This window comes from Pteronotus mesoamericanus, unplaced genomic scaffold, assembly GCF_021234165.1.
Source record: "Pteronotus mesoamericanus isolate MK-2021 breed Mesoamerican mustached bat unplaced genomic scaffold, CSHL_Meso_final scaffold_54, whole genome shotgun sequence".
NCBI classification, from domain to species: Eukaryota; Metazoa; Chordata; class Mammalia; order Chiroptera; family Mormoopidae; genus Pteronotus; species Pteronotus mesoamericanus.
The window spans coordinates 73,984,338-74,003,085 of NW_026555321.1; the positions used below are offsets into that span (position 1 = coordinate 73,984,338).

General features: G+C 45.4%; 2 protein-coding genes across 3 annotated transcripts in view; one reads left to right on the forward strand and one right to left on the reverse strand.

The window, feature by feature from the left end:
* Positions 1-16,474, forward strand: part of SPIDR (scaffold protein involved in DNA repair) — a 390,408-nt gene extending 373,934 nt beyond the window's left edge. For both annotated transcript variants that reach the window (XM_054595226.1, XM_054595227.1), the window contains 4 exons: positions 7,808-7,901; positions 8,992-9,106; positions 9,424-9,477; positions 14,893-16,474. In XM_054595226.1, coding sequence (XP_054451201.1) covers positions 7,808-7,901; positions 8,992-9,106; positions 9,424-9,477; positions 14,893-15,027 — 398 coding nt within the window. In that variant the 3' untranslated portion in view covers positions 15,028-16,474. The remainder of the gene's footprint in view (positions 1-7,807; positions 7,902-8,991; positions 9,107-9,423; positions 9,478-14,892) is intronic.
* An 82-nt stretch (positions 16,475-16,556) lies between these two features.
* On the reverse strand, positions 16,557-17,844 carry CEBPD (CCAAT enhancer binding protein delta). Its single transcript, XM_054595228.1, has one exon. The coding sequence runs from the start codon at positions 17,745-17,747 to the stop codon at positions 16,935-16,937; it is 813 nt and encodes a 270-aa protein (XP_054451203.1). The 5' UTR covers positions 17,748-17,844; the 3' UTR covers positions 16,557-16,934.
* Between the last annotated feature and the right edge of the window lie 904 nt (positions 17,845-18,748).

Genomic DNA, 18,748 nt, shown 5'->3' on the forward strand with positions numbered 1-18,748 from the left:
TTTGTTTATTTTGTATTTTTAGATTCCACATATAAAGCAAAATTATATGGTGCTTGTCTTTCTTTACTTCACTTAGCATAACATCCTCTAGATCCATCCATTTGTCACAAATGGTAAGATTTCATTCTTTGTCGTGGCCGAGTAATATTTCATGGTATGTGTGTACCACATCTTCTTTATACATTTGTCTTTTGACTGGAGCATTTAATCCATTTCCATTTAAAGTACTTATTGATAGGTCTGTAGTTATAGCCATTTTATTGTTTTCTGATTATTTTTGTACTTATTTTCTGTTCCTTTCATATTCTCTTGTTCTTTTCTCCTGTTTGTTTATGACTTTCTATAGTGTTGTCTTTGGTTTTCTTTTTATTTTTTTATATATCCCTTGAGGATTTTTGGTTTGTTGTTACCATGTGTTCATATATAGCAAGCTGTGTTTATAGTAGTCTACTTTAAGTTGATGGTCGACACATAACATTTTTACTCACCCCTTCAATTTTTATGTTTTTGTCATCATTTTTTACTTCTTTTGTGTGAGTTTGTATTCCTTAATTTACTGTTATAATTACACATGATCTTTTAACTTTTGAACTAGCTTTAGTGTTGGTTGTCCCACTGCTTTCATTATGTGTTTGTCTTTGTTGGTGAGTACTTTTTTCTCTACAATATTTTCTTATTCATAGTTTCTTTCTTCTTCTTAAAGAAGTCCCTTTAACATTTCTTGTAATACTGGTTTGGTGATGATGAACTCCTTTAGTTTTTTCTTTTCTGGGAAACTCTTCATCTCTCCTTCAAGTTTAAAAGAGAGCCTTTCTGAGTGGAGTAGTCTTGGTTGTAGGTCCTTGCTTTTCATAATTTTGAATAAATTTGTGCCAGTCCCCGCTGGCCTGCAAAGTTTTTGTTGAGAAATCAGCTGACAGTCTTATAGGAGCTCCTTTGTAAGTAACTAACTGCTTTTCTCTTGTTGCTTTTAAGATTCTCTCTTTGTCTTTAACCTTTGGCATTTTGATTATGATGTATCTTGGTATGGGCTCATTTGGGTTCACCTTGTTTTGGACTCTTTGCACTTTATGGCCTCGTATGTCTATTTTATTTGCCAAGTCAGTTCTTCAAACAGGTTTTCAGTTGCCTTTCTCCTTTGGTACCCCTATGATGTGAATGTTGGTACCTTTAACGTTATCCCAAAGGTCCCTTAAACTATCCTCATTTTTTAAATTGTTTTTTTCTTTTTACTATTTTGATTGGGTGTTTTTGCTACTTTGTCTTCCATTTCACTGATTTGATCTTCTGCTTCATCTAACCTGCTTTTGATTCCATTTAATGTATTCTTCATTTCAGTATTGGTATTCTTTATTTCTGACTGGTTCTTTCTTATGTTTTCTATCTCCTTTTTTATGGTTTGTATCTCTTTGTTGAAGTACTCATTGAGGTCATCTGTTCTTCCTCTAAGTTCCTTGAGCATCTTTATAACCATTGTTTTGAATTCTGCATCTGGTAGATTGCTTGCCTATGTTTTGTTTAGCGTCTTTTCTGGAGTTTTGTCCTGTTCCTTCATTTGTAACATGTTTTTTGGTCTCCTCATTTTGGGTGCCTCTCTGTGTCTGTTTCTATGTATTAGGTAGAGCTTCTGTGTCTCTAAGTTTTGGCAGAGTAGCCTTATGTAGGAGGTGCCTTTTGTGGTCCAGTGGCACAGTTTCCCTGATCACCTGAGCCAGGTGCTCCAGGGGTGTCCCTTGTGTGGGTTGTGAGCTCTCACAGTTGAGCTATGATGGCCCTTGGTGTGTCAGTGGGTGGGATTGTCAGAGCAGGATTTGCTTTAGCAGGGCTCTGATGCCTGCCAAATCTGCCCTTAGGGGATGTCACTTGTGGAGCTAAATGGGTGGTGCTTGAGTAGGGTCTGAAGCTGGCCACCAGTGTGTTGGGTCTGGGGTCTTTTGGGAGAGGCTTCAGTAGTGCCAAGGTCAGCCACTCCCTGTGTCCAGTCAGGGTCATCTCCTAGGATCTACAAAGTGTTCTGCACTAGGTAGGTGCCTTTGCTGGGCTTTTTGAGGTAGTTATGCTGTGAACAGAGACTGGCTGCACCTAGTATTGGGATTGGGGCCACTAAGCAAGAGGTAGGTACAGCCATTGCTTATGCTGAGCCAAGCAAATTATGGCCAAGCAAATGCTGGGGCCAGCCATTGCTTATTTGGGGTTTGTGGACCTTTGAGAGATTTTAGGAAGATCTGCAGCAAATACACTTAAAACCAATTAAGTCCATATTCAAATAAGACCACCCGACTTCAAGGGTAGTCCAAGTCCCCACTAATAGTACTCTCAGTTTCTTCCTCCCATCCCTTCTAGCTCTGCTGTCATTCACTTCACTTATCCATAAGGTGCAATCACTGAATATATTGTTGTTATGTAAACAAGGTATTATCTTTTAGATCAATTTAAAATAACAAATGGAAAACATTTTGTTTTACCTTTATTTATTCCTTCTCTAATGCTCTTGTTTACTTTGTGTAGATACAGCTTCTGACCAAAATATCTCCCTTCATATATCACCATTTTAATGTAGAGAGTTCCCTATGGGTCCCTCTCTGAAGCTGTCCCAAAGGCCAGTGTGTAGGTCAGGTGGGTATGTACACAGACTGTTAATCACAGTGCTGCCAGATCCTTTGATGTGCACCATTTACCAAGGAATTAAGAGAAAACCCCAGCTAGGGAATATTAAAGTTTGGCCCAGCCTCTCATGCAGGACTCGGCCAGCCATGACAGAGGCTGGGGTGGTAACCAGTTCCACTGATGGACAGAGGGTCCCTGTCCTACTCTCCAGCCACTTGTGGGCTTGCCCCCATCTGACTTCATCAAATCTGCAAGTTCTGTCTACTCTGAAGTAACAATAGCCTTTCTCCGCCCCCCAGCCTTGCCCTGCTTTGCCCACTTCAGACTCAGAAAGCCCAGTGATGGCTCTTCCAAAGTATGGCCCCAAGCAGGTGCTTTCACCATCCCCCCCGAAATCAGTGCTGGGAATGGGAAGCTCTCAGTAGCCGCTAAATCAGCTGGACATCAGGGTCTCTAGTAGGGCCTGGACCTTGCAGAACATTGAGCATTTTCCTGGAGCAGGACTTGAACAAATTCAGAGTATGACCTTGTGATTCAGTTGCTCACTGAAAACTAACAACATCGGCCACTTGCCCTGGCAGAAGGCTTTAAGTGCTCCTGGGAAAGAGCCTCCGTGAAGGGGTGGCACATACTCCACTCCACCCCACTCCACTTGGGTCACCAGGCCTTCTCCTCATTCCCAAACAGCAGCTCCCATAGTGTGCAGGCACTTCTTTCCAGTTTATTTTCTGGGGTGAAAATGTTTTGTAGCCCTGACCTCATCTTGCTTGCCTTGCTCACCACTTCTTCATACATTGCTTGTTAGTGGGTGATGATCTTACATGCCGCTGTGGGAATGGATGCAGCAAGCACAAACACTTCTCCCTCGGAAGTGGTAGCAAAGTCCTGTCTTCAAACCAGGTTTTGGCCTCTAAGGAGAAGAAAAAGTTTCTGAGCCCCAGCTTCTTTCAGTCAGCAAAAAAGCTTGGGATTAATGTGTTGCAGAGATTAAAAGTCACTGAAGGAAATTTTAACCCCGGCCTACAGCACTGGGAACACCAGACCGTGCAGAGCATGCAGCATCTGTGTGTCCCTCCTGGACAGGAAGAAAACACTGAAGTGCTTCCAACAGGTCCTTCTGAAAGAACCTCCTTAAAAAGATATTTTAGTAAATATGTGATAGACCTTTCCCAAACCTAATTATAAGTGATTTCTATAAATAAGACAAGGACAGTAAAGGCTTCTAATAGCAAATCGTAGTCAAGCGATGAGTGTGGCAGTATACTCATCAAACTCTAACAAAAAAATGGTTTTTTCCTGATGTTTATTTAAGTAAATGTTCGAGATACTAACAGCTTAATAGTACGCTTACGGGTCATCCCTGGAATTCACTTAGGGTAGCCAGACAGGATTTCCAGTGGCGTGTAGATCCCAGACAAAATACATTTCCTCTACTCATGCCCTAATTGGAAGGAAATTGCTTAATTCCTTAACACCCAGTGATATCCTAGGGTAAAAATGAACTTTGCTTGGTAGCAGTCTTCTTTTTCATTAATTCATTTAGCAAACACTTACCAAGTACTGCCGTGAGCCAGCCACTCTGCTGGGCACACATGCCCATGGGGATGGGAGCCACTCCCCCTTGGCCTCCTTACTTATATGCCTTTGCCTGTTGCGAATTAGTCAGCACTCCTTTCTGCCTGTTATATGCCCTTATTGACTTTAATGTCCATCTCTTTAACTTGATTATATTCGCAAGGACAGTGAAGAATTGTCAAAATCAAGATCTGTTTTTTTCATTTGTAGAAAGTCAGTCAAGTATGCATTGCATGAAAGTATTTTTAATAAATCAAACCTACTTAGTTCTCATAATTTTTTTTTATCTTCTACAGATAAATTTTCTTCTAATGCTTGTTCTAGTGGGGAGTGAAATTCTTCCCTACTGCAGAGAGTGGGGAGGATAACAGGAAATGTAGGTCACATCTTATTTTTTTTTTTCAAATGTCTAATTTCACCACTTTTCAGCAAGGATGATCTGTGATTTGATGGCATATCTACAATGCTTCACATTCCAAGAAAATTAGACCATCTCAATCTCCTGTTTAAAATTCCTCACTGGCTTCACATCCCTTCCAAGATCAAGTCTAAAATCCCCAGCAAGACCCTGGATAATCATAGTCTGTAAACTTTACAGCCATTTCACCTGCCTTCCCTTCATGCCTGTGAGCCTCTAGCCTCACCACGGGATGCAGCGCAGGCCTGTGCCCCCTCCCCTCCTGCAGCCCTATCTCAGTTCCCTTCTTTTATGAAGCCTTTCCTGACCCTCAGGCCAGCCTAGTAGGCTGCTCTTCTGCACCTCTGAATTGAGAAGGTCTTTTACCTTTCTCAATTTAGCATATATTTTATGGTATTTTTCAGTAGACTATTTTTCAGAGTAGTTTTAGGTTTACAGCAAAATTAATGAGGAGGTGCAGAGGTTTCCAATATTCTCCTTGCTCCCACACATGCATAGCCTCTTGGGTTATCAACTTCCCCCACCAGAACTGTACGTTTTTTACAACAGATAAACCTACTTTGACACATCCCAGTTGCCCAAAGGCCATAGTTTACATTAAGGTTTCCTGTAAAAAGTGTCATCCTTTCTTGGAGTTTAGACAAATGTATGATATGTATCCATCATTATACTATCATACAGAATAGTTTCACTGACCCAAAAATCCTCTGTATTCCACCTATTCATTCCTCCCACTCCTTTAACACCTGGCAGACATCGATCTTTTTACTGTTTGTATAGTTTTGCTTTTTCCAGGATGTCATATCATTGGAATTACAGCTTTTTAAAACTGGCTTCTTTAACTTAGCAATATGCATTTAATTTTCCTTCATGTCTTTGGATGGCTAGATAGCTCATTTCTAGTGCGGAAAAATATTCTGTTGCCTGGATGGACCACAGTTTGTTTATTCATTCACCTACTGAAGGACATCACGGTTGCCTCCAAGTTTTGTCAGTTATGAAGAAAACTGCCATAACTTCCTGTATACAGGTGTTTGTGTGGACCTAAGTTTTCAACTCATTTGGGTAAATACCAAAGAGCATGATTGCTAGATCATATGGTAAGACTACATTTAGTTTTATAAGAAACCACCACAATACCTTCCAGAGTAGCTACCTCTGTTGTTACCAGATGGGGTAGGGGGTAGGGGACCTTGGCCCTGAGTATGTCTGCCTAGGGCCAGCTGGTAGTGTGTGGGTTCCTGACTTCATAAAAGAAGGATTTCACAGCACAAGTTTAGGTAATTTTGAGAGTATGTTTATTAAAGCTGGGGAAAGTGAAACAAGGAAGGGCTCAGTATAGAAGAAGCAACAGGAGAACCCAGGCTGGGCTGCCTTAGTTCACTAAGAAGTCATTGGAGACAGGTTCAGGGGATTAGCCTAGGACAAGCTGCTGCCGTCTGATTGCAAGTCTTGGGGTCCCTTAGAGGTTAGGAGATGCGTGCCTGGAGGGGAAGAAGTGAGGGAAGAAGACGGGGAAGGGAATGGCATGGGCTACTCCGCAGAAGGAGAGCTCACTGGTCCTTTGTCTTGAGGCTATCATCTCTTTCTTGCAGGCTGGAATTTTAGGGGAGGTCTCAAGGGATGCTCTTAGCAGAATATTCATCAGTTTTCCAGGTGCGCTCTTTCAGGGCCATGGTCTCCTCTGACTGGTCAGCGCCAGGTCAGGGGGTCATTAGTCATTGCAGTTGGTTCTGGTGGTGCCCACCGGCTTTTGCTGTTTTTCTGGGTCTGGAGCTGAAGTACAGCTGAGGCCTAGAGGTTATCTCCAGGGAGGTGACTTTCTGTATCTGACTATAATTTGCTCAGCCATTTTGTTCAGCTATCTGTCTCAGTTTCCCTATTCCACTTGTCCTGGCTTACTGGGCTGTCTCAGTACCTTTTTGCATTCCCACCAGTGATGAGTGAGAGTTCCTGTTGTTCCACATCCTCACCAACATTTGGTGTGTCAGTGTTCTGGATTTGGGCCATTCTAATAGATGGGTAGTGATATTTAGTTGTTTCAATTTGCATTTCCCTCATGCATGATGTTAGACATTTTTTCATATGCTTATTTGCCATTGGTATTTTTTTTTTGGTGAGGTGTCTGTTAAGGTCTTTGGCCCATTAATCAGGTTTTTTTGTTTGGTTTATTTTAGGGTAAGGGAAGGATAAAGAGAGGAAGAGAAACATTGATGTGAGAGACAGATATTGATTGGTTGCCTCTCTCACCCACCCCAACCGAGGACCAAACCTGCAACCTAGGTATGTGCCCTGACCAGGAATCAAACGAGCCGCCTCTCGGTTTGTAGGAAGTCACACAACCAACTGAGCCACACCGGTCAGGGCTGTATTCTTAGTCCTGACTTTTAAAAGTTTATTGTAGCCCTGGCCAATGTGGCTCGGTTGGGTTATTGTCTCATAGACTGGAAGGTCATCCATCGGTTTGCAGGTTTGGTCCCTGGTTAGGCCACATACAAGAGGCAGCCCATCAGTGTTTCTCTCTCATATTGGTGTTCCTCTCCCTCTCTCTCCCTCCCTTACCCTCTCTGAAGTCAGTGGGTAAGTCCTCAGGTAAGGATAAAAAAAAGGGTGTTTCTGAAAGACCTTCTAGAAGGGTGTTTCTGTATCTCTAGTACTCATACTCTTTGACACAGTAATTCTACTTCTAGGAATCTATCCTCAGGAAAGGGTCACAATCCAGAAAAGGCCTCCAGTAGAAAGATACCCATTGCCTAATTGCAAAAGGAATTAGGAAGAGCCATAAATGTCCTATGTGGAGTGTGGTTGAAGGAACTATGACACATCACCTAAATAGAATATCAGTAAGATAGATGAGACAATTTTTACAGCAGCTATGTAGCAGCCTGAAAGGTAGAATGGTTTGCATGTAATGATTTCAGTATGTGTACATCTGGAAAAAGACTAGAAAAGTCAGGCAAAAGTGAAAACAACTTGGTTAGGTAGTAATGTTGGCAGGTTTTAAAACTTACTTTTTATTGTTATAATTGTGATTGTCCAATAACCGGAAGTTATAAAAATCTTAGGAACATTTATATCAACTCACAAGAGATAAAAAAAAAAATCTGAGGCACTTGGGTATCATCTGTGTCCTGAGGAGCCAAGAGAAGTAGGGGCGGGGAGGCAGACCCCTCCCCTGAGACTGGCTTTGCTTTCACCCGGGCCTAGGCACTGTGGTCGGTGTGGACGAGAGCACTGCTTTCTCGTGGCCTACATGTGACCTGTGTGGCAACGAGAGGTTGGAGCAGAGTCCAGAAGACAGGTAAGGGGGCTGTGACTGACCTGAAAGACCAAGTCACTGGGGCAGCAGCAGCCCAGTCCCAGGACCCCTACTGCCTTCCCGCTTCAGGCCGGCTGCCACTGCACCAAGGGCCCCGTGTGAGCTCCGAGAGTAAAACCAAGTGTGCTGAGCTGCAAGGAAGAGGCTGTGGTGCGCATCACCACCTAGCAGTATCTTTTCTTCATAACAGGCATTTTGGCTGTTCCTTGCAGCTCCTATCTTGAAAGAGAAAAGAGCCAGGTTTTGTCCTCAGCTTATTTATTATTAGGAGAAAAGAGAAAAAAATCAGGGTAAACATCAATAAATAAAACTAAGTTGGTAATTGTACAAGCTTGTCCTTTGCAAGGGCACAGATTTTTCCAGAGACCAATGAACGGCTACATAAACAGACATTCCTTCCCTGCAAGTGCTACTGTACCCACTCCCGACAGGCCTGGGGTCTGAGGCTGGGTATAGACACAGTTTTCTGAATCAATTCTCTGGCCTCTCAAGTTGACTGTGTCACATGATGGATAGAAAGGGGCTCATTACTTTTCTGCCTCTTAAGAAACAAAGGGCAGATGTCTCCTTGACACTTCCTGGGTTGATAGCATTGTGTATAAACAGCTCATCCTTGGATTGTAGTTAAGAGACAAGAAGAGTGTGAATCATAGGTTTACTTGGTAGCAATAAGGAGCATAGATACTAATGACTAAAATCAGGTTTTCCCATTCAGGCGGATAGGAAGCCCTGACTTCCCTTGGCCTGGCAGAGGGCTCCCCTTTGCTTCCTGGGAGGTTTGATGTCATCCTCTGTGCTCAGCTTTAATGAGGCGTCCTTGCCTAAGTGTCCCTTCCCCAGTTACATGCTCACCAAGTTATTAATCAGAAGCTGGGTAAGTTGATGCTTATCCCTGAGAACAGGCCGAGCCCCGGGCTGCTTCTGGCCTATTTCAGGAACTTGGCTTTTGAAAATAAATCCCCTTTTCCATCTCAGCAATCATTCATGTTTAGAAAAATGCCTGTCTACTGCTAGACTTTTCTAATTTGTGCATTTTTGAGTGTTGTCTTCCCTGTGTGTTTCCAAACGACAGAGGCGCCTTTTCCTGTGCAGACTGCTGCCGGGTGGTCTCCTGTCCTCTTCTGAGAAGGCACCTCCAGGTCTTCCTGGACTGTCCCTCACGACCCCAGTGCACAGTGAGGGTCAAGGTAAGAGCTGGTCCAGGAGCCCATGTGCGTCCCATGTCCACCTCGTGGAGCCACTTTGACTCACTGGCTGGGATACAGTTGTATCTGTTGCTCTTTTGCTGGGAAAAGGGTGAAGGACTCATCCTCAGGAACACAATCTTTTTATGTCTGTGACTTTAAAAGTCACATTTAAATTAAGGCTTTGAGATCAAAGCTATTAAAGAGAAGGCAGGTGGTTCATATGTAATATATTAATTTTCAGGACATGAGTGTTTTTAGCATGAGCACTTACTACAGCAGTGGGATTTTTTAACCCAGCCCCGTTTCTGTTATTGCAGCTGATGCAGAGCAGTATCTCTTCACTCCTGAGGTTTGCCACCTGTGAGGATGGGGTAAGTCCAGGGACGCCCAGCCCAGATGTATGTCCTTGTGCTCTTAAGCCCTAAGTTACAAGATCATCCCCCAGATGAAGACCCCTGTCCCATGTACTTCCAGTTACAACTGTCCCACAATATAATTATGTACATGTTAATTGTTTAGACGGTACTGAGACATGGGTCTTACTGCTGTTATTCGCTGACAAACACCCATGTCTGCTAATGGGATAGTTCCTTTTTGGATATGAGGTTATTTCCTGACCAGTCTTATAGTAGATACATGAATCTCTCTCCCTGTCTTTGGATTATGGTAAGATATTATTGAGATTTCAAGTTCTACTGCCATGGTTTCATATTAACGTAACAGAATTATCTTAGAGACACACACTTTTTTTTTTTAATTTGGGTATTCTAAAGTCTGAGTAACTGAAAACTTACTCATTATTCCTCAGACCCAGTTTGCTTACCTTGAGAGTTACTACAGTATAACTTACTGAAGTGTACAGGGCACTCAGTACTGTGCAACTCAGTATAAGTGTGCAGGGCCCCCGGACGGTGCAACTCAGTATAAGTGTGCAGGGCCCTCGGACGGTGCAACTCAGTATAAGTGTGCAGGGCCCCCAGACGGTGCAACTCAGGCAAGTGTGCAGGGCCCCCGGACGGTGCAACTCAGTAAAGTGGTGTGCTCCGCCAAGAAAACTACCTCGTGAATATAACCACAGGCCAAAGATAGTTTTCTTCATGAAAGTCAGCCCTCATGAAAGAGAGCAGTCCATCCTTGAGTAGCCACCTCTGTCTTGTCAAAGCCATTTGAAAGCACCACAGGTGGCCCGTGGAATTCCTGAACCCCAGAGAAACACACTGGGGTGGTGCCAGGGCACAGCCCCCAGGCCACAAAAGGTATCTGTGATCCTGTTGGGGTCCACATCTAGGTAGCACATGTGGGCTGGCTCATGAGGTTATGGTGAAAGGGGAGACTAATCATCTACAGAATTTCTAATGAGTTTCCATAGCCAAATTCCAGCTCTGCCAGCCAGAAATTGAGCCTGGTTTGATCCATTCTGTGGAGGCTGCCCTCCCCAACACCTTGCCATCCATTGTCCCAGCCCCTCCTGAAGTGCAGGAGGGGCTGGCAGCTCCAGGGTGTGGACCAGCCTTTCACGTTTTTTCATCTAAACCATTGACTGTCAGAGTTTGGATTAAATTAGAATGTGGCTAAATCCATGAACAGAATCTTTAAGAATCACTGGTTTGACTGTAGTTCCCAGCTCTGACTTCAGGGTAGAATCACCTGTGGAACTACAGCATTTCTGGCTCCCTCCTTGGGCATGTGTCTTTAAACCAACTTGGTGACACCCCCTTTCCCCTAAGCCCTCATGCCAGTGCCAACAGAAATTGGTGTTTAGTCCAGGCTGCAGGAGGGTTTATAAGCAAGTATTCCCTGATTGTTTAAAAGGAAAATGTAAGATTACAATGGACCAGGAAGTGTGCTCATTACTTTTCTTACATGTTGCCTTGTTTAATCTCCCCAACATCCCAGTGGGGAAGAATCCACATTTTACTGTGAAGAAAACAAAGAATGCAGGGCTTATAGCCTGTTTTTGTTGGATGCGGAGACATCCCACAGAGAGAAAGTCATTTTCATCCCCACAAGTGACCACCCAGCGGAGTTAGTATTCAGTCCAGATTGAGGGGTGGGGTGGTGGTAACAGGAACCCTTGTGTGTGTGTTTCTGCTCTTATTGAAATTAGTGTGTTTAACAGGTGAAAAGTTAGCAGTGTCTGTTGCCCGATTCCTTGTTGTCCCATCTCTCAGTCCCAGGGTGCGGGTGGGGGGGGGGGGCGGGGAGAGGAAAAAAGAAGGGCGCAGTGCTGGGTAAGTCTGATGGATTGGAGGTTTCCAAGATGGGGCTTTCAACAGGTGCTAAAGATAACAGAACTGGGTTATCAGGGAAATATATCTGTGGATAATGTTAGGGGAAGTGCTGGTAAAACTGCTTTAGGAGAACTCATAGCAAAATGAACCAAAACCCACAACCTAAACAAACTAAAACCAACAACACTTGATGATGCACACTCACCTGCAATTCCACACAGCAGAAAGGCACAGCGTTTGCCCTGCAGTTCTGTCGGGGGGCCTTGGCAGAGCCCTACTTCCCGCTCAGTGCCTGCAGCCACCCCACCACCACCGTGAGTGGCCTGGTGCCTCTTCTAGGAAGCCTCCAGTGATGGACAGCCTTTGACCACTCTACCTTAGGGACCCAAAGACCAGGAGGAAGCCCTGTAGAAACCCTCTCTTTATTACTTGATTTCATTCCGATTAAGGCTGGCTTGTACCTCCCACACATTAAACTTCTCAACTGAAATGCTCTTTTGTAAAATACTATAAAAGCTCAAAAGAGCACATGTGTCAACATGTGTGTGCATGTGCGTGGGGCACTGAGGGGCACTGAGTTATGATGGTCTCAGGTGCCAACTTTGCAGGTACTCTGTTATCAGAACTGACACCAGAAAAATAAAGGTAAATTCCAAGCATGAGGTACATTTAAGTCATCTCCCTACCTCTACCCCCAGCTTTACTCACAGTGGATAATCAGAGCTTTACATCTGATCTGGAAAGGAGCTGCTGGAAGATGAGTATAAAATGGACTCATGTGTGCCCTGGCCAGTGTGGCCCAGTTGATTGGAGTGTCATTCCATAAACCAAACAGTGACGGGTTTAATTCCCAGTCAGGGTGCATAAGAGAGACAACTGATGGATGTTTCTCTCTCACATCAATATTTCTCTCCCTTTCTCTCTCCCTCTCTCTAAAATCAATAAACATGTCCTTGGGTGAGGATTTTAAAAAAGGACATATGTATAGACATCAGCCATAAGTTTTCCAGTCTGGATTCTATCCATTTTTTGAGTGAGAATGCACATTTGCCAAAATCTGAAGAATTACATTAGGACTTTCCATGAGAACCATAACTCCATTGCCTTGAGTAAGGCACTGCTTCTGGTTAGGATACATGAGTGTTAAGTTTTATGCCTTCATTTTAGTGTGGCCCCACTACAGAAATGAAAACAATGGCATTGGCTATTGTACATGTCAGTTCTCAATGGTAACATGACAGTGATATGAAATTTGGAGTTTGTTCCCTTAGCTTTAGGAAAAGCTAAAGGAAAATATATTGTGCCTTTTAAAAAGAGAAGCACATTTTACACAGAGGCACATACACATTTCTATGAGAATACACATGAGTTTGTTGATGGGTGTGATTGTTTTAATTTCCACCAAATATAAAAATTATAATTTAATCCCCATTTATAAATGATAGTTGTCATTATTGAAGACTGTAGCCTCCAAACCTGACATTTTTTTAAATGACTTTTGCTGACTTTTTTCAAGTCAGAATTCCATTCTTTTACCCCAAGTAAACATGCAAGGCTAACTAAAATGGTAAGAGACAAGAAAGAAGTAGCTAGCTGTCCTTTCTCGATCTTCCCACCCCTGCAGGGTGACCTTTCACTATGCGTCACCTTGTACTCTCTCCTCAGACTGGCAGCCTTGCAACTCTTGTTCACTGGCATTTTTTCAGTGATAGCCCCATCGTGGGCTCATAGTAAACCTCAGTGAATGATGAAGGGAGTGGGCCATAATATTGACATCTATGTCCCATGTGATCTCAAGCCATAGGAAGGCCTTACCCACCACTGTCAAGTCAGATACTTTTAGTTCCATCATTTCACCTGTCTTGACCAGCAACTCTAACTCCCCCATCACTCTATTAAACCACTCTGTTGACCTTACACTAGCTTTTTATACTAAGCAACCAAAACATTTTTTACTGATTTTTTTTTTTTTAGAGAGAAACATCAATTGGTTGTTCCACTTACTTATGCATTTATTGGTTGATTCTTGTATGTGCCCTGACCAGGGATTGAACCCGCAACCTTGGCATATCAGGACAATGCTCTGACTAAGCAACCAAAACTCTTTACAAATCACATTAAATAGGTTAGGTATTTCACACCATGCATGCCTGTCTTATAGACAGGAAAATGAAAGTATCCCAGTGAGTTGACATTAGAGCAGTGTTCACGTCCCCGACTGATGCTGATATTTATTGCTTCCAAACAAACTATCTCAAAGGTTGGTCGCTTCCACACTTACTCTGTACACATACCTTCAGTTTAGACAGCGTTCTACCAGGACAGCTCATCTCTGTTCCAGTGGCAACAGGGGGTGCCCCAGAGGCTGCCCTGGAGTTACAGAAGGCCTTCAGTCCCCAACTAGCTGTTGTGCTCAGACCTTCCCAGGCTCTGACTAGACACCCATGCAGCCTGGACCCCCTCACAGCACGTGTCTGGGTCCCAAGAGAGGCAGGCAGAAGCTGGGCACCTCCCCTGACTGAGCTTGGGATGTATGTAACTCATTGTCCTGTCCACTGCACTCGGTTCATGAGAAGCCAGTCACTGAGCCCAGCCTAGACCCAATATGCACATATATGTTCAATACATATTGAACAGAGCTATTGTAGAGATTCATCAAGGATCTTGCTTTGAGAAGTGAGATATACTCCTGGTATCACTCTGCAGATGGTAACAGAGGAGTTTCTGAAAGAACACATCATCTTTTAGGGCTTCAGTCTCCAGTAAAGCCAGAGATGTCATTTTTTCCAATGCATTTTAGCCTCTCTTTATTTTCATCCTGACCTCCATCCCAGAAAGAAAATGTTCTAAAGTTTGATCTAGGGAGACTAATGAGGGCACGCTGCACCCTCCTTGCCTAGCCATCTGGTACCGCTGCTGCTCAGTGCCCTCTGTCCATTTAGAGATAAAACTTGCCTAAGATAGTCATCAAACAGAATGTGAATAAAAAGCTTCCTGCATACAACTTAGAGGTGTTTAGCTTAGTATAACTCTAGAAGAAACAGAATCCTATTAAGGAGGGAAGTTTGGGGCAAAGAACTAAAAAATCCTTTGCCCAGAAGTGTTGCTCGATTGAGGAAGTATCCCAAAGGAAGTGGGGGATAGTTGCAAGCACGATGCGTGCCCAGCCCCCACATTCGCAGCTAATAAACAGGGCCGGTCCTTTTGTAGGTCTTCCCCTAACCTTCAGCTCCCCTCCTGGGACAGCCAGCTGAGAGATGATTATTGTTACATTCCCGAACAATCATCAGTACTTTAAATGTTCTTGTGTAAAACCAGGATTCAGTTATCAGAAAAAATTAGTTCCTTCACTTGCCATATAAATGGGCTTTTTATCACAACCCTTCATTTTTTTTTCCCCTCCTTACGAAATGTTGTCCCAACCATTTGAAGAGTGGAAAGTCATGGACTGGGAAAGGGCTGTCTCCTCTGCTCTTTGGTGTTCTGTGGTGTTGGGAACAGAACGTGCAGGACTAACTCTGTTTGCTTTAACCAGCATGCCTTTTCTCACTGCAGAGTTATGAAGTGAAGAGTGTCATTGGAAAGGAGGTGGGGCTGTTAAATTGTTTTGTCCGGTCCGTAACCACCCACCCAACCAGCTGCGTTGGATTGGAGGAAATTGAGCTTCTGAGTGCAGAAAGAGCCTCCTAAGATCACCATGGGTTGTCATAGGAATCTGAAGATTTGCAGTGTGGCTGCAGGGGTGCTGGTGGTGGTTTTTGGTAGTTATTAACTATGGGAAAAGTGAGTATATTTTATGATCTTGAAATGGAACTTAAGATTTTTCTGGGGCACATGTTAATAAAATGTTTTTGTAAACTATAAATCAAAATATTTTTTTCTACAGTTATATATTACTACCTTTCTGCAAACTCAGGAATGTAACTGTTAATAAAGCTTACATAAGCTAGAGGTCTTCATTTTGTTATTTCTCTTAGGCAATAATATTAATGTAGCAAGAAAAAATTTTTGTTCAGTTGCAATTTTAAAGTGTTTAAATTTTACCACAATTCAGCATGTTTTTCTTACAGTATTTAACATTCCCCCAAAGAATATACTGCAAAGCTTAAACCTTTGTCCTATATTGTTATATTACTGTTCTGCTGCAATAAATGTCCAACCTAAGCATTTTGCACTTTTGTTTTTAAGTATTTTTTTGGTCAGGTATTCTGGGGAACTTTGTCGGAGTTTAAAATGTTACCCATAAAGTGCAAATAAGTTAACCAGTGTCACTATAGGTATACCGAACAGAGACATAATTAGCTCACTCTAGATAGGCCTGTTTAATCATATCAGATACTGTGCAGAGAGCAGCAAGATCACAGACTAAAGAGTGGATTTTAACATTTGTTTTGTTGGCAGAGATTTAAATTAAATGTAAAACCATGAATTAATTAGCTTTGCACACTAAAGATTTTGTTTTCTCCCTTATGATATAATCGTAACAGTTCATAGTTAATTAATTACATAATATAGATGTACTAGCCAAGATCAAGAAAGGGTGCCTAGTACCTACTTTCACTGGGGGAAAGGCGATGGCTTTATCTCCTTGTCCACGTTTAGCTTTGAAACATTACCATTACTGGCAAAAACAGCCGGTTTTATGTAGATGTGTGGCTCTCCTTTTCATCTACATGACTATTTTGTACTCACACGCACTTTGCAAATCTACTTGTAGCTGTCCATGAGACAGGAAAGTGAAAGCAAAGTCCCACGAAAACCAACGATAATTCAAACATGACTTTTAGAATAGCCTGAGCCATCCTATACCGCCTCAGCCCTCAAGCAGCCCACTAAAGTTAGGCAGCTGTTCAGCTGTTCTCCATAGGGTCCCAGATCGGCTGCAGGGCCAGTCGGCCAGCCAGTCCCCTCCCCCAAATCTGGGTACTTTTTTCGGAGGACCATCCACCAGAAATTTGCTAGCTTTACGTGAGTTTGGTCGTGCTTCGCTGATCTTAGGCAAATTAAACAAAACATATGGAGGTAGACTTTGGCATGTTTCAAAAGCAAAGCAGACTCTTTCTTCTAAGAAGCTTGGTTCCCCGTCGGGGGTTACACACCTGGGTCCCGTGCGGACTTCCAGATGCCGAGCCGCACACCCGGTACTGGAATGCGCCCTTCCCCAGCGGGGTCCTAAGGCCCCCAACGTGCAGGAATCCCCGTAAATACAGGAATCAGGGTGGTTTTAAATGCTTCTTTATTCTTACAAATACTGTAAAAATTAATATAAAAAAGTGAGCATACTCAGTCTTTTCCTTTTATCTACAATACAAAGGGCTGTCTTAAAAGTCTTTTTTTTAACAAATGTACCTTAGCTGCATCAATAAGAGTAAGATGTAGAAAAAGCTACCATTATAAAAATAATTTAAGGGAAAATAAACATGTATAGCTCCTCTCGAAGTTCAGTGGTAGCCAAGTCCAGGCTGGAGCTTCCTTTCACTCACACGTCCCAAAGAAACTGCAGCCGGCGCCTTACGGCTCTCCGGGCAGGGCGCGCTTCGCTCCGGGCCCGTCGGGTCTGAGGTATCGGTCGTTGGTGAGTCTCCCCGGGCCACGCGTTACCGGCAGTCAGCGGCCCCGGCGGCCGACAGGAAGGACGAGCTGGGCAGCTGTTTGAAGAACTGCCGGAGTCCGGTCAGGTCCCGTGTGAGTTGTTCCACGCGCTGGTGCAGCTTCTCGTTCTCGGCCGACAGTTCCACTAGCTTCTGCTGCATCTCCTGGTTGCGCCGCTTAGCCTTATCCCGGCTCTTGCGCACCGCGATATTGTTGCGCTCGCGCCGCTGCCGGTACTCTGGACTGCCGCGGTCGGGGCCCCTCTTGCCGGCGCTCTTCTCCCGGGCCTGGCCCGGCGCGGGGCTCGGGCCGGACGCGGGGCTCGGCCCCGGGCTGCCCCGCGGCGGCTCCGGCGACGTGGGTGGTGTTGGTTGCCCCGCGGCCGCCAGGCTCACCACTGTCTGCGCGCACGCGGCCACCTGCGCAGGCAGCAGCGATCCCGGCGCCTCACTGTCGCCCCAGTCGGGCTCTCGCTTCAGTGGTCGCGGGGCTGCGGTGCCCGGAGTTCGTGCGAGGCTGCCAGGCAGCAGCTCCAGGGCGCTCGCTGCGCCCGCCGCGCCCGCCTTGTGGTTGCTGTTGAAGAGGTCGGCGAAGAGCTCGTCGTGGCACAGCTCCAAGGTGGGCACGGCGGCCATGGAGTCGATGTAGGCGCTGAAGTCTATGGCGCTCTCGTCGTCGTACATGGCGGGGGCAGAGGCGCTCGGCTCGGTCAGGCGAGCCGGCTTGCCGGCCCTGCCAAGCTCGTAGAAGGGCGCAGGATCCGCGGGCCAGGGCGCGCCGCGCGCCGGACCGTCTAGGCTGAAGAGGGCGGAGCTCATGGCAGCGTCCGGCTTGGCTGTGTTCTGGCGCAGCTGTCACCTCAGTGGGCCGGCCCCGCCGCCTTTTCTAGCAGGGTTGACGCGGAGGCCCCGCCCCGGCTCCAGAGCCGCGGGGGCGCCCTAGGGCCGCAGGGAAGGGGAGCGATGGGCGGTGGCGGTGTCCTAGGAGCTCCCGCCCGGTCCCGGAGCCTCCCCTCGAACCTTCCTCTGTGACCCTCCTCCTTGCTACACCCCGGAGCTCTCCCAACCCCGCGCGTGAGGGGAGAGGCGTGTGCTTCCTCCCCCGCCCCCGGTCTTGCCGGCCCGAGCCATCCTGCTGGGAATGACCCTCCCTCTGCCCGCCTTCGGGGTCCTCCTCTCCTTCCTGTTTGTGGTGTTGGGAGCCTCTTCGTTCTTCCGAGCCGGGAATGAAATCGAAACCCGGACTTGGCCGTGATGCGCGTGTCCCGGACCGGTTCCCATAGTCAGAGGGAGGGAGGCCTGGGGAGCGCAACCCCGGGTAGGAGGATAGAGCAAGGGGACGTCCTCCAGACAGAGATACCGCTCGGCCTCGCGGTTGGTGCTTCCTGACCGAAGGGATGGCAGGACAGGGCTAAAAGAGAAGGAGTCGCGTCGCAGCGCCCAAGCTGCCGGCCACCCTAAATGCTGTCGGCTGCAGCGCGCGAGGCCAGCCAGGTCCGGCCCGTTCCCGAACCGCGCGAAGCCCAAGAACTGGAGGAACCCGCGTTGCCCGCGCTCCCGCTCACTGTCCGTGCGCGGCCGTTTCTTTCAGATCTACTAAGGCAGTGCCATCTTGTGGCGGTAATGTTTCTTCAGTCCTATTTTTAGTTCCAGTCTCCTTTTTTCTCTCAACATTCCAAAAAGAAGTTCTTTTGAATCTAAAGCACTTGGGTCCCTTAGGAGAAAGATAAGATTTATGCTAGCACATCTGTCGGGGTATTAAGTTGCTAGCTCTTCACGTTGTCAAATGCATGAGAAGACAGTATGTACTGTCATTGCTC